Source organism: Thamnophis elegans, chromosome 10, assembly GCF_009769535.1.
Source record: "Thamnophis elegans isolate rThaEle1 chromosome 10, rThaEle1.pri, whole genome shotgun sequence".
NCBI lineage: Eukaryota > Metazoa > Chordata > Lepidosauria > Squamata > Colubridae > Thamnophis > Thamnophis elegans.
In genome coordinates this window covers 62,478,967-62,494,434 of record NC_045550.1, presented here as the reverse complement: position 1 = coordinate 62,494,434, position 15,468 = coordinate 62,478,967, and the positions used below count along the sequence as shown (strand labels likewise).

The 15,468-nt window shown below is 43.2% G+C and overlaps 1 protein-coding gene across 1 annotated transcript in view; it reads left to right on the top strand.

Annotated features, from left to right (window-relative positions):
- MCCC1 (methylcrotonoyl-CoA carboxylase 1) overlaps positions 1 to 11,677 on the top strand; it is a 32,310-nt gene extending 20,633 nt beyond the window's left edge. Inside the window, exons 15-20 of the mRNA XM_032225362.1 lie at positions 302 to 351; positions 2,000 to 2,137; positions 5,119 to 5,226; positions 6,572 to 6,643; positions 10,064 to 10,197; positions 10,769 to 11,677. Coding sequence (XP_032081253.1) covers positions 302 to 351; positions 2,000 to 2,137; positions 5,119 to 5,226; positions 6,572 to 6,643; positions 10,064 to 10,171 — 476 coding nt within the window. The 3' untranslated portion in view covers positions 10,172 to 10,197; positions 10,769 to 11,677. The remainder of the gene's footprint in view (positions 1 to 301; positions 352 to 1,999; positions 2,138 to 5,118; positions 5,227 to 6,571; positions 6,644 to 10,063; positions 10,198 to 10,768) is intronic.
- The last annotated feature ends 3,791 nt before the right edge of the window (positions 11,678 to 15,468 follow it).

Here is a 15,468-nt window from a genome sequence, read left to right as displayed (position 1 = left end):
GACGTTCGCCCATCTGAAACTTCCTGGGTTTGATTATAGTTATTGGGCCTTTGTATTTAGAGTTTTATTAGTGTACTATGAGTTGGGTGACCATATAGGTTTTATGAATGAGTGAGTGAGTGAGTGAGTGAGTGAGTGAATGAATGAATACCAAAACCAGCAAACAAAATAGAGACAATGGGTAGTAGGAGAGATTAATGAGATTTAGTTTTACTGTTTATCTGGTTAACTATACACTTAGTGTTGGATTTCCAATCTTCCCTAATCCTTGAATTAATTTAAACCTTTATTTTTACAACAGATGTGAACATTACTGTACAGTACAATCACGATGGGTCTTATGACATGCAGGTAAACCTCTTCATAATAATGTATTCAACAACTTCAGCCCTGTGCTATTCAGGACATTCATTCTAGTGTGAAAAAAAATGTAAAGGCAAAAATTTATTGGGCACAGTCTCATTTCTGGACAGAATTAAGAGGGAAAAACAGTTGAGTGACTGTGAAATAACATTACTATTTTGTGCTATTTTATTGAGTGTCATTATTGAATAATGTTATGTCAGTTACCCAACTTGTTTGCAGAGAAAAACGGGAACGCAGGGAAACAAAAGGTTCGTTTTTGTGTGTGTTTTCTGTTTTTTTTTTCTTCTTTCCCACATGACATATCCAGAATTTATTTTACTTTTTTATTCTGTCCTGCCCTTTTTTGAAACCTTTCTAAGCTTTCCACCTGCACATTCTTTTGAGCGAGAAAGCTTATGTTAAATCCAAATAGGCAGGGGTGGGATTGAAAAATGTTAGCAACGGGTTCTCTGCCCGATTGCTAGGTGGGCGTGGCCATAGTGAGCGTGGCCATGGTGGCCGTGGCCTAAGCTTCCTGCACTGCAGCAGGAGGGGGTACATTTTCACTCTCCCCAAGCTCTAGAGGCTTTCCTTGAGCCTCAGGGAGGTTGAAAACAGTCTCCCCCATGCTCTAGAACAGTGTTTCTCAACCTTGGTAACTTGAAGATGTCTGGACTTCAACTCCCAGAATTCCCCAGCCAGCAAATGCTGGCTGGGGAATTCTGGGAGTTGAAGTCCGGACATCTTCAAGTTGCCAAGGTTGAGAAACACTGCTCTAGAAGCCCTCCGGAGTCTGGAAACAGGCCTGTATTTGGACTTCCGGTACTTCCGGTAAGCCTGTTTTTTGCCCTCCCCAGGCTCCGGACGCTTTCCTCGGGCCTCCAGGAGGGCAAAAACGGCCTCTCCCAGGCTCCAGAGACCCTCCGGAGGCCAGAAACAGGCCCGTTTCCAGACTCCTGGGAGGCCCGTTTTTCATCGACCCACAGCCTCCGCGCAGGCCCTGCACTACCTGGCGTGATGAGCAGACCGCGTGGAGAATCCTGAGAGGGGCGGGGGGCAGGGGAGGGGCCAGCCAGTCCTTGGAACTACCACTTCGGCGAACCAGATGTAAAATTAACATCCAGTTCGTCTGAACTGGTGCGAACCAGCTGAATCCCACCCCTGCAAATATGCTAGCTTCCAATGATAATTGTATGAAGAGAGAAACATTTCTTCCATGTTGGTTTATAAAGCTTTGCTTCTTTTTTTTTTTAATAGATCACCGTTTGTTTCTCAAGGGTAATTTTGTACAGATTTGTGGAAAGGCTAAGCTTCCGAAGTGTATTAGAAAATGTATGACATAGTTCGAACAGATGGATATGTTTTTAACATAGAATATTGATTGACTAGATTGGAGCTGCCAAGATACATTAAAAATAAATTGAGTGGGATTCTCCTACAATATAAGCTATTTTTTATATTCCCTTGAGTTTTTTGGGGGGGAAGGGGGAAGAGAAATCAAGACTTGAGAAGTTTCTGATTTCTAAGAAACACAGTTTTTTTGTTCTTTTTAGTTTTTTCCCCTCAAAAAGATTCCTTAGAAAGCAGTATGATTTTTCCTCTCAGGCTGATTTTCCTCAGGCACGGTACATAAACCCTTGTAAATTTATTTCAGATAGAAGATCAGTTTTTCCATGTTTCTGGTTGCCTCTCAAAGAACGACGACATAGAGTATATAAGATGTTCAGTGAATGGAGTTGTATACCAGTCCAAATTAGTACTTCTGGACACTGCCATATACCTCTTCTCGTCGGTAATATGTTCTGTTTTATTTGTGTGGGGAATAAAATTCACAGACAACTAACTTTAAAAAAAGCAGTATTGACTTATAATCTATTAGTCCTGTAAATATCAGGGATAGAGAATTTCTGGCTCTGGCTAGTTTGCAGAAAAGATCAGGACCAAATGTTAACTTGCAATTCACATTTATTGCTCATGCTTATTACTCAAGAATTTAGTCAACTAATGGTCAGCACTAATTGCACTTAGTAAGAAACAACTGAATTTAAGGGGAGCTTGTTCTGACCTAGGTTTCCCCAAAAAGCACGAAGCAGATTCCTGGTCCCGACAGAATCCCTTTTATTAAACGAATGTGAATTCCTCTCATTCACATTCAGCAAAGGCCTGTAAACAGACTTTCAAAGGTGAATTTATGACCACAGACCTTATCTAGCTTGGAAATCTGCCATGTAAATATTTTCCAAACACAGTGCTGTGCAAGGAAAGACTTGGCACAGAGTCTCTGAGATTCACGGACAGATCTTCACACTCCTGAAATGAACTAATTAATAACGAATGAATTGTTTCCTACAAAATCCCACTCCCCTTTCACTCCTCTTCTATTTCCTATGGGAGGGGCCATTCACTGTCCACCTGTGGCTTTACTCCCAAGTCGGCCCTGATTTTTTAGCTGTTTTCTTCTGGCAGCTCTGCGCTTGCACACACTGGGAACAAGCTCCAGCTGTTTCTCTGCCTCACTGCTGTCTAGCTCCAAAGGCAGCTGAGAACTGCCAGACGGCCTTGGCCCCATCTCTGCCTCCGACACAGAGCCCTCATCCGAGCCTTCCCCAGCCTCCAGGACTGGCCCATGTTCCTCCCCAACCTCTTCCCTGTCTGACTCTGCTGCCAGCTCTGGTGGCGGGTCACAACAGAGTTGGACTTGGATGGCCTGTGACAACATAATGACTCTAAGACAGGGTGTCAAACTCGTGTTGTCATGTCATCACATGACGTTTTGTGACTTTTCCCCCTTTGCTAAAACGGGGGTAGGCGTGGCCAGCGCATGATGCAACTGGCTCACGGGTCACGAGTTTCACGCTCCTGCTCTGAGCCGATGGCACCCTTAACTTTGCCCACCAGTTTTGTTTGCTCTTCTCCTACACACCTTTGTATACTTCCCAAAGCCACCTAAAATCATAATTCCAAATTTTAATGGCAAATATTTTTAATATTAATTTTTCTACATTGTTTTACTTATCAGTTGCAAATAAACGGATAAAAGGAATGGGACAATGGTCCTAGAATGCAATTGGAGGGCAATGGCTACTATTTTTATCCTAAGAAGTGACCAATTAAAATATAGTGGGATTTTTAAAAAATAGTTTGTGGAGTTGTTAGTCTTTAAATACCGAGTTTCCCTGAAAATAAGACCCTGTCATTTATATATATATATGTATGTATGTATGTATATGTGTGTGTGTGTGTGTGTGTGTGTGTGTGTGTGTGTATGTATATATATATATATATATATATATATATATACTTAAAGTCACAACCCCTGGTATGCCCAAGTATGGGAGGAAGGTCACACTTCCACTCTCTGTCATTAGGCTCGTCACAAGAGACCATCCAGACAGAAACCCAATATTTTTTACTGTTGCCTTTTTGTTACATTTGCTTTATTTATTTATCAGCATAAATATAGCATATATATATATATATATATATATATATATATATATATATATATATATATATATATATATATATATATATTTATTTAAAGTCACAACCCCTGGTATGCCCAAGTATGGGAGGAAGGTCACACTTCCACTCTCTGTCATTAGGCTCGTCACAAGAGACCATCCAGACAGAAACCCAATATTTTTTACTGTTGCCTTTTTGTTACATTTGCTTTATTTATTTATCAGCATAAATATAGCATATATATATATATATATATATATATATATATATATATATATATATATATATATATATATATATATATATATATATATATGATTTTTAGTCTCCCTTTATTTATTTATCAGCACAAATAAAAAGAACATATATATATATTTGTCACCAAAAAAGTCTTATTTTTGGGGGTGGGGAGGTATGATGTCAACTGACTCACCTCACTTGCAAACATCGCTCCTGGCCTCCTTTTCACTGTCAGAGGCCTTCAGGAACTTCTTCTGCAGTTGGCAAGGAGCTCAGAGGCCTTCAGGAACTTCTGCAGTTGGCAAGGAGCTCAGAGGCCTTCAGGAAAGCCTTGCTGGCTACAGAAGAAGTGGGATGACAAGGCAGGGGTCAGGATGTATGAGCCCGTCAGCAACTGTCCAAACTAGTAGGGCGGCTCCACCCCACCATCCCCACCCTAGGTTAATTTCTACTCATGCACCCTGGAGTGTGTGTGGGGGGTCTTAATTAGGGCTTATTTTGGGAGGGGGAGGGCTTATATTGGGCGCATGTGCAAAACCAAGCTAGGGCTTATTTTGGGGATAGGTTGTATTTTAGGGGAAACACGGTGTCAGCGTTCCAAGTATCATGTAGAATTAAATCAGAGTCCAAGGCAAATTGATCCTTAAAGTTCCAATTTAATAAATCAGACATCTTAGCACATCTGTGGAAAATCCCAATTCTGGATGTTACATCGGATTCCCACCCAGTTGAAAGTTCATGATCTTGTCCCCCACACCCACAAATCCATCACATGGTCCAATCTTCTGCTTCCACACTGCCATCTCCACCCAGCTGGTTCCGGTCAGGTGCAGAGGTGCGGAGACAAAAGATGACCTTGGGCTTCTAGAAAAGAAAGACAACAACACATTCCACAATTCTACTCCTTTCTATTCCCCCCTCCCAACTACTACACTAATGAAACAGCATAATGAAATAAGAGAGAGTGTGGCAGGCCAAAGATCCTAAAAGGGATGTAACTGCAGGCCTGACACACGATAGTGGTAAATGTAGAATTTGGTTGTAAATGGTTGATTTTGTTTTCTTTAGGAAAATCATGAGCAGATTGATCTTCCGGTGCCAAAATATTTAACTAGCACGAGTGCAGGAGGCGGTCACAGTGGGGCTGTAGCTCCCATGACAGGGACAGTGGACAAGGTAACTGAACGGTTATGAAACCTTTGTTTTAAAATTTAAAGTACATTAAAAAAAATGGGTATGGAAGACATGAGAATGATTCAGAAAGGCTAGTATACTTATTTCAGGCTGCTTACCATTTCGCACTTCACTACCTGGGTCGTTTCCAGATGTGTGTGGAGTTTAACTCCCAGAATTCCCCAGGCCAACATGGCCACCACAGAGACTTCTGGGAGTTGAAGTCCATGCATCTGTAAATAACTCATATCGGGAAACACTGCATTGAGTTTGAGGTTTCTTTTGGCGCTTGATATATTCCAAAGATTCATTTAAACCTGTTTTTTGTCCTCTCAGTGGTTATTGTGGTTTTTAAATGGGCTTTTAATTTGATTTTAAAGGTGGTGGTGGTGTTTTACTGAGTTTTGGATTTCTTTTTGTTGGTTATCATTATGTGAGCTCCCAAACATGACATGGGCAACTATACAAATTGAACAAAGGAATGTCTGTCTCTCTGTCTGTCTATCATCCATCTATCTATCTATCTATCTATCTATCTATCTATCTATCTATCTATCTATCTATCTATCTATCTATCATCTATCCATCCATCCATCCATCCATCCATCCATCCATCCATCCATCCATCCATCTATCATCTATCTATCTATCTATCTATCTATCTATCTATCTATCTATCTATCTATCTATCTATCTAATCTATCTGAGCTGACAACTGAACAGGCATTATCTTTACATTTTTGTAGTTGTTAGTTGCAGAGTCATGTCTGACCCATGGACAACATTCCTCCAGGCCTTCCTGTCCTCTACCATCCTCTGGAGTCCATTTAAGCTCACACCGACTGCTTCCGTGACTCCCTCCAGCCACCTCCTTCTCTGTCGTCCCCTTCTTCTCTTGCCCTCAATCGTTCCCAGCATGAGGCTCTCCTCCAGGGAGTCCTTACTTCTCAAAAGGTGGCCAAAGTATTTGAGTTTCCTCTTCAGGATCTGGCCTTCTAAAGAGCAGTCAGGGTTAATCTCCTCTAGGACAGAGCAGTTTGATTGCCTTGCAGTCCAAAGGACTAGCAGAAGTCTTCTCCAGCACCATAGTTCAAAGGCCTCAATTCTTTATCATTCAGCCTTTCTTATGGTCCCAACTTTTCACAGCCCTACATTGCAAATGTATCTTTAAATATCCTGCTGGAAAAAAATAGTTCCAAAAATAAAAGCAGCAGTTTTCCATTCTGCAGCTTTGCCCAGAGAACCATTTTGTTTTCTTTTGCTATCTGCGAAATACAAACCTAACGATGTTCGTAGGAGAGGAATTGGACATGTTTACCCTATTCTGGTTTTTAAAATTATTTTTTAGGTCTTTGTGAAATCCGGAGACAAAGTCCAGGTTGGAGACTCCCTTGTGGTGATGACAGCTATGAAAATGGAGGTATCTTTAGAAAAATTGTTTTTGTACAGGTAGTCCTCGACTTACAACAGTTTGTTTAGTGGTCACTCAAAGTTACAACGGCACGGAAAAAAGTGACTTACGATGTGGCCATGGCAACATCCCTGTGGTCCTGTAATCAAAATTCAGGAGATTGTCAACTGACTCATATCTATGATGGTTGCAGTGTCCTGGGGTCCTGTGATCCCCTCTTGTGACCTTCTGAAAGGCAAAGTCAATGCAGAAGTCAGATTCACTTAACAACCGTGTCACTAATTTAATAACTGCAGAGATTCACTTAATAACTGTGTCGAGAAAGGTCACAAGATGGGGCAGAGTTCACTTGAATGTCTCGCTTAACAACAGAAATGTTGGGCTCAATTATGGTTATAAGTCGAGGACTTACCTGTCATGTCTTGATTGCAAGAATTTTCCAGATGTAATATTAAATGAAATGGAATAAATGGAATGGAATATTCCGTTACAATCCATAAAGTCAAAATATACTACTGTCTCCCTAGGTCAGGGGTCAGCAAACTGCGGCTCTGGAGCCGCATGTGGCTCTTTCCTCCCTCTGCTGTGGCTCCGTCATCGGTCATCGCCACAATTTTAAGAGGAGCTTCCAGTAGGGGCGGGGGAGAGAGAGAGAGAAGCACAGTGCGCCAGGAGAAGACTCTATGGCAAGGGGAGGGTTTTCCAGTTGTTTCCAGAATTGATAGGGCTTTCAGTTATGACAGGTAGAAGAAAAAGCATGCTGCGCTAGGAGGATAGACTATGGGGCAGGAACTGAACTTCCGGTCAGCTCCAGAATTGAACAGGGGGCTTCTGGTTAGGACCTTTGTGGCTCCCGGTGTTTTCTTTTCTGTGGGGAACGGGTCCAAATGGCTCTTTGAGTGTTTAAGTTTGCCGACCCCTACCCTAGATTGGAGTAAAGTTCCACTCTACCGGTGTTCTATTATACTAGTGTTTCCAGAAGTGGGTTCCTACCGGTTAGGTAGTAACTTGGCCTGCCACGCGCCCGAACCGGTTCTCTCGGCGCCAAGTACTGCGCATGCACGCGTAGAATACATCAAGCACACATGCGCACCGCGTCCCTGAGCAAAGCGGCAGTAGCAGCAGCCGGAACCCACCCCTGAGTGTTTCCAAACCTTAACACTTTTACCATGTGTGTGGCTGCTGGGAGTTGAAGTCCACGCATCGTAAAATAGCCAGTGTTATATCAAGCCAGGACAGTCAGTAGAAGGGCATGATGCCAGCTGTAATCCAACGCATGAGGAAATTGCATTGAAAAATCAAATCATGTAGATTGAAAAATCAAATCATGTAGATTGAAAAACAGGCAGGGCATGAATTTTGGGTGAGATTGGTTGTAAAATGGTAAATAATTGGCCCCTGGGTGATTTAGCACTCTGAACTGCTGCTGCTTCGATTTACGACATGAGAACTCACTGTGTGGCCGTCTGCGGCCTCAAAGGAAGATCTAAGCCGAATGGCACTGTGCAGCTCGCCGCCATCCTGTGCCTCCGCACTGAGGGAAAGACAAGGAGGGAATAGGAGAAACAACAAAAGGAAAAAAAACCTAGGAATAGTGTTGTGGCCCAGCAGGTGCCATTGGAGCTGCCACCAGACTCCGACAACGAGTGGCCATTTGAGTCGGCTCTGGAGGATGTGGAGGACCCTGGACAGGGCGCAGAGAGGCTGGTTGGCCACCAGGAGGCACCTGAGCCTTGGACCAGTGGGGAGGAGACAAGTGAGTTGTTCCTGGATGCATGCCAACGAAGAGCTACTAGGCGTCAGGAACAATTACGCAATTACAGGAGGTAATTGCACTCAGCTGGTGGTCATTAGGCTCCTCTCCAGACTATAAAAAGCTACTTGTGCACACGGCCCTCTTTGCAGAAGTCAACGCAGGATTGAATGTCGGAGGACAGTACTGGGAGCTTGGCAGGCTAGATTGCTGCCAAGCCTTATCTGTGTTTATTGCTGCCTGAGTTTGTCTGAGTTGCTGCCAAGGTCCTTATCTGTTTGTTTTGCTTGGCTTTCAGCCACTGAGGTTTGGGTGTTTTGCTATTAAAGGACATTCCAGTTAAGCTTGTCTCGGCATTCGTTACTGGACGGAGGAGGGGGTCAGAACAGAATAGTAGGTGAAAATGGCTAAGAATGGAAAAATTGCTTTGGGAGAGATTGTTATGACGTCCAGTCTCGAAGACAGACTGAGTCACAAAGCAACGTCTGGATGCTATTTCCACCAACAATGGAGAAACTCTGCTATAGTTGATGTTCCAGGGTGCATGATGATGGCAGCCTCACAAAGCATGCTTTCATTTAACATTGAAACCTCTCTTGGAATCTTCACATTTTTATTACCGTAGAGCAGGCAGTCAACAGTTTAGGACACGGAAGTTCTTGGGCTGGGTGTTGAACTCATTTCAAATTCAGAATTAAGGTGTCAGCCTAGTTTCCAAAGCACCGGAAGGCAAAACAAGGAACAATGGATGGAAACTAATCAAGGAGGGAAGCAACCAGGAATTGAGGAGAAACTTCCTAACAGTGAGAAAAATCAACCAGTGGTACAGCTTGTCTTCAGAAGTCGTAGCTGCTTCTCAGGGCCAGATTTAGATGAAAAGAGGCCCTGGGATATTCCACTTATGAGGCCCTTTCACCTCCCATTTTTAAGTTTGTAAATTACAAGAGAGACAATAAAATACATCATTACTGTGATATATATCAATATATATCAATATATATAGCTGGCCTCCCGACAGAGGGCGGCTCTGCTCTGCGGCAAAGGCAGCGAGGCCAGCCGCCTCCCCTGCTGCGCTCAGCTGCCGGGCTCGGCCCCCTCACCCTCACCTGCCTGGCTGCTGGTGGGCTCCGCGTCGACGGGGCGGCTACTGGGAGCGGCCGCGCCTCTTGCCCGACCGCCGGTACCGGGAACGTGGGCGGGCTTCCCAACTGCCGCGGCGCTGGAACAATCTTAACCAATACATTTTTATGTTTGTTTATTAGTCATATGCGTAGAATTTCTCCTTATTTTCGGTTCAGTGTTTTAGTGTTCACTGTTTTTAGAATAGTGTAATTTTAATTTTGCTAACAATTTGAATGTAGGCCCCTCTTGATCTTGAGGCCCTAGGCTGAAGCCTAGTTAGCCTATAGGAAAATCCGGCCCTGCTGCTTCTTCATCACTGGAGGATTTTAAGAAAGGACTAGACAGCCACTTTTATGGAACGGAATAGGGTCTCCTGCTTGAGCAGGGGGTTGGTCTAGAAGATCTCCAAGGTCCCTTCCAGCTCTATTCTGATTGACTTCCGACCTGTATATAATGTGTGCCTTTGAAATTGTGGACTAAAGAATGCATCTAGTTTGTATTACATTGTTTTTTGGTCGAACTCAGGACTGACGTAATATATCTTTTATCTGCAGCATACCATCCGGGCTCCCAAGGCAGGGATAATAAAGAAAGTCCTTTATCAGGAGGGCTCACAGGTCAACAGACATGCTCCTCTGGTTGAGTTAGCAGAGGAAGACTGATCCAGAAAAATCCCCAGCGATTGGAGGTAATTATTGGATTGCATTATAATGTATTTTGCATTTCAGTTGTTCTTTTCCCCCATTTCTCAAGAATCCATGTATATTTCTTATTTACTGAGTAGATTATTAATGTGCCTTTTGTACAGGTAGTCCTCAACTTACAGCCACAATTGAGCCAAAAATGTCCATTGCTAAGCAGGACAGCTGTTAAGAGAGTTTTGCCCCATTTTACGACCTTTCTTGCCACAGTGGTGAAGCGATGCAGTAGTTAAGTTAATAACACGGTTTTTAAATGAATCTGGCATCCCCATTAACTTTGCTTGTCAGAAGGTGACCTAGGATGATCATATGATCCTGGGACATTGCAACCGTCATAAATATGAGCCAGTTGTCAAGCATCTGAATTTCTATCACATGACCATGGGGATGCTGCAACAGTCGTAAGTGTGAAAAATTGGTCATAAGTCACTTTTTCCCATGCCGTTGTAACTTTGAAGGGTCACTAAATAAATTGTTATAAGTTTAGGATTATCTGTACTTTGAGGTTGTTGTTGTTGTTTTTTGTATTCTTCTGATGTTTTCCTATCACAATTTCAGGGAGAACTGCCTCCAAATTCTTTGCTCACGAGAATGAAAGAGAAGAGTCCAAGGTTCGGTTTACCTATACACAGCCATGTTTGATGATCCTCAGCGTTTAAAATGATCCTTTCTTATTGCTGGATTCCTTAGCAGTTGATTACTCTCCATGAAAGCAAAATATGGTCCTCAGTGAAAAACATTTTAAACCTCCACTTGAGAGGCTCTGTCAGTGTTCCCACAGATGCCCTAATTAAATCAAGAGCCTCGAGCCAAGGTTCAAAGGAAATCTAGTTATTTATTAAGGAGCTCCATGTCGGCACATTCCCAAATGAAGCCAACTCTAACTCCACGTAACTTACGCCCCAGTCATGACCCTGTTTCCTTCCTTCCCCCCAGGGTGTGTCATCAATCACATTCGCCAACGGAGTAGTTCCCCAGGTGGTAGAGATCACTCCCGTCTGCCCGCTATGGGTAACTCTGGAAGACAGCCTTGAGAGAGATAAGTCTAGAATGTACTTCTGTTTTTGGCTGCCGTGCTGCTCCATTGGTTTCCCATCCCCCTTGCCTATGGCAACTGAAGATCACGCCAGGACTGCTTTGCAAATTGACAGGCTGTTTGTTACAACAGAAACCTGTGATGCCTGCATGGGGAATCCAAAGATCTTCCTCCAATCTAACCAATATGCCTTTTTGCGAATTGGGACTTGAAAAGTTTGTGATTATATTTTCATTTAGCCAGCAATGTAATCTGATGGTCCTGGACGAGCTGAGTTCTCACATCTCCATTGGCATAATAATAGCTTGATCCTGGACAGTCAATGTGAATGAAGAAATCTGGACTGAATCCAGTAAAAAACCGAAGATAATGAAGTAATGTACCTTTCCAGAATCTCTACTCATTTGAGGGATCAATGATAGCCAGGAACTTAGTAGACAAAACACTGTACAAATACTTTTTCCTCCATCGTCTTCACCAGCATGTGTTGCCTCTTTGGAAAACAGCTGCAATGACCATTTACGGCTTCAAAGTTCAGATTCAATTGCTGCATTGTTTTAAAACATTTTGAGAGCTGTGGTTGGGGGAATGACAAATTGGGATTTGTGATTTAAAACAGGGACAGTTTGTTCTGTTCTCTCTCTGTCCCGGGTTTGATTATCTGATTATGGGATTTTTAATACAAGATCTCGGTGGTTTATACAGTATATTTAAAGGCTAATTAACATGTGGATAATAATACAGCTCGGCAAGTATTTTTCCTATATTTTCATCTCTTAAATGGGTTTTGTAGAATTTTTGAGTGGAAATAAGAATTTGCACGAGTTCCTAAAACTTAAATTGGATGAAAACTTCAAGGTGGAAGCCATTTTTCCAATAATTTCAGCACTCTGAACAAACAGATGAGGTTAGGTTTGAGAGCAATTCTGTGGGAAAAGAGGACTGTTGAATTTAGAGGCAGATTTAACCTGTGCTTGATCTATTTTCTTCTCCAAATCAGATCAGAGAAATTGTCTAAACAAACTATTTCTTTCTGAGCTGCTTTTCATCCCAGCCACCCTAAAGCACTAACTGCAACTTAACAAGCTCAATTCTATGACTTAAATTAATGGAACTTCCCAACCAGCTTGTGCTGCTATATGAAACCGAGCAGACCGTAATTAGTTTTACACAAAAGGCTTGCTTTTGGTCTCCTAAGTGCAACCAATGTTTACCATTCCTTTTAAAGTATGTTCCCTGTTGTCTATTTACTCTCCTATAATCCCTTTCTCTCCAATGGGTGTAAATACAAATTTCAATTCTTCTTCTTGTTAACGATCAGAGCTTTCATGATCACATAGTTCTGTGCATTCCAAAGGGCAGGAGAGTAGAGGAAGGATATTGTAACATTTGCCCTTTGACCTAGCTATCTTGTGAGTTGAATTCCCGGAAACCTTCCCCACCATTTGGGTTCCCAGGTCTCTTTGGGGATGTATCCTTGTCATGCTCCAAAGCAAAGCAAAGCAATGTTCTGACTTAGGCTTCCCAAGAGCATGAAGCAAACTCCTGGTCCCAACAAAAACCTCTTTTATTAATTTACTGTGAATTCTCATTCACATCCAACAAAGTCTTTCAAGGGAGGATTTACAGTCACAGACCTTATCTGGCTTGGAGAGCTGACAGGCCGATTACCTGCAAAACATGGCAAGGAGTCTCGGGGAGTCACAAACCAATTAAGTGAACTAATTGCCTCCTGCAAACTCCATTACCCTTTCCTCTTTTACTCCCTATGGGAGTGGCCATTCACTGTGCACCTGTGGCCTTATTCCCAAGTCGACCCCTGTTTTTAGCTGTTCCCTTCCTCTAGCAACTCTGTGCATGTGCACACTGGGAACAGGCTCCAGCTGTTCTTCTGCCTCACTGATGTCTGACTATGAAGGCAGCTGATAACTGGCATACGGCTCTGGCCCCTTCTCTGCCTCCAACACAGAGCCCTCATCAGAGCCTTCCCCAGACTCCAGGACTGGCCCATGTTCCTCCACAACCTCCTCACTCTCCGAATCTGCTGCCACTGACGGGCCACAAGCTGAAGTTAAACCCTAAGCACTGTAACATTTATGTGATTTTTCACTTAGCAACTGCTTTACTCACTAACCGGGTCATCAGAACCAATTGTGGTTCCTTAATGTGGACTACCTGTATATGCATCATATGGAACATATACTTGTGCAACAAGGAAATATCTATCAAGGGAAGAGCAGGAAATAGACGAGTAAAAAATAATGAGCTGCCTCTATACTCAACTGTTGACAGACTAAAAGGAAAGTTGTTAATAAAAGCGCTCAATGTTTCTTTCCAAACTCCTGGCTATTTGCGCAACTTGCCCTATGAATTTTAATGAGATTTAAATTTAAGCAACCTAGTTTCAGCAGTAACATTTGTTTGTCCGTGGATGTTTTCCAAGAAGTACTGACCATGTTTTGGAGATGAGACAATCGTACTTAACCATTCTACGAAAGTCTCATCATATCTAATATTGATTTAAAGCAGGCGCGAACTCGGTCAAACTCGATTTCACTGAGGGCCGCATCAGCATTGTATTTGACCATGGAGGGCTGGGGTGAGTGTTGTCTGGGTGGGCATGGCCAGCTCGACATTACTCGTGTCAGGGATACCTGTGGTGCCCAAGCACTTTGCCAGCAAAAACGGGCTCCCGATCTCTGTTTTCGGCTGTGACAGCCTCCTGCAACCCTCTGCCAGCGAAAATGGAGCTTGGAGACGGGCTGAACGTGGCCCTCTGAAGCTCTGTTTTCACTGGCAGAGGTACCGCGGGCTGGTCCTTCGCTGCCTCCAGGGTGGCCCTGTGGGCCAAACATAAGCAACCCATGGGCTAAATCCGGCCCCTGGGCCTTGAGTTTGACACCCCTGATTTAAAGCCTCCATATCCTGCAAATTAGCCTCAAAGCTGGAAGAGCTATTCACATTATGATAAAAACCAAGACTGTTCCTGATCTGAAGCATATAAAATAAGTCAGTTAATATAATGATAAAACAGGATACATCTGCATACATAAAACAGGTTCCTTAGTTCCTCCTCCTGTTCCCTCTGAATTACTTTTCTGTTTATAGACAAGAAGTAAAGGATGGAAACTAATCAAGTTGAGATCCTATCTAGAATTAAGAAGAAGTTTCCTGACAGAACAATTAATGAGTGGAATAGCTTGCCTCCGGAATTTTTGGTTATTCCATCATGGAATTTTTAAGAAGAGATTGGATAGCCATTTGTCCAGAATTGTATAAGGCTGTGCGGGTGAACCTTTGGCACCCGTGTCGGAAACTGTGCACAGAGAATCCCGCGTGGGACGCACGATCACACTGCATTCCTGTGCACACATATATGCTGCCCAGCTGGCCTTCACGTGTGGGAGCGCTGAAATCTGGAAAAGCAGCATTGTGTCACGCATGTGTGTGCCGGCACCCAAGCTTCTGGATTTCCATTGCATGCATGCATGGTGGCCATGTTGGGCATGTGCCTGTGCCAAAAACCAGAAATTTGGGTGCTGACGTGTGCAAGCACAATGGCACACTGCTCTTTCAGGTTTCGGCACTCCCCCATACGCGAAGGCCAGCGCGTTCCTCGTGGGATGTTTTTTTCCGGCACGCAGGTCGGCACACAATACAATACAATACAATACAATAGCAGAGTTGGAAGGGACCTTGGAGGTCTTCTAGTCCAACCCCCTGCCTAGGCAGGAAACCCTATACCGTTTCAGACAGATTATTAATTAATACAATAGCAGAATTGGAAGGAACCTTAGAGGTCTTCTAGTCCAGCCCCCTGCCTAGGCAGGAAACCCTATACCGTTTCAGACAGATGACTATCCAACATCTTAAAGACTTGCAGTGGTGGGGCATTCACAACTTCTGGAGGCAAGCTGTTCCACTGGTTAATTGTTCTAACTATCAGGAAATTTCATCACACGGTGATGAAAGAGGTTAGCCATCACTGGTATAAGGTCCCCCTGCTTGAGCAAGGGGTTGGACTAGAAGACCTCCAAGGTCTCTTCAGCTCTGTTATTCTGTTATTTTTCTTGAGCTAAGCAGCCGAGTTCCAAGCAAGATGCCCACCCATTATATTTTTATTTTAATCCTTTTTCCTAACGATATCATTGATAAATATTCAGAGAGACTGTCTTGGAAATAAAAAGGATGGCAATTTATTTTGTTGTGTGTAGGTGTGTGT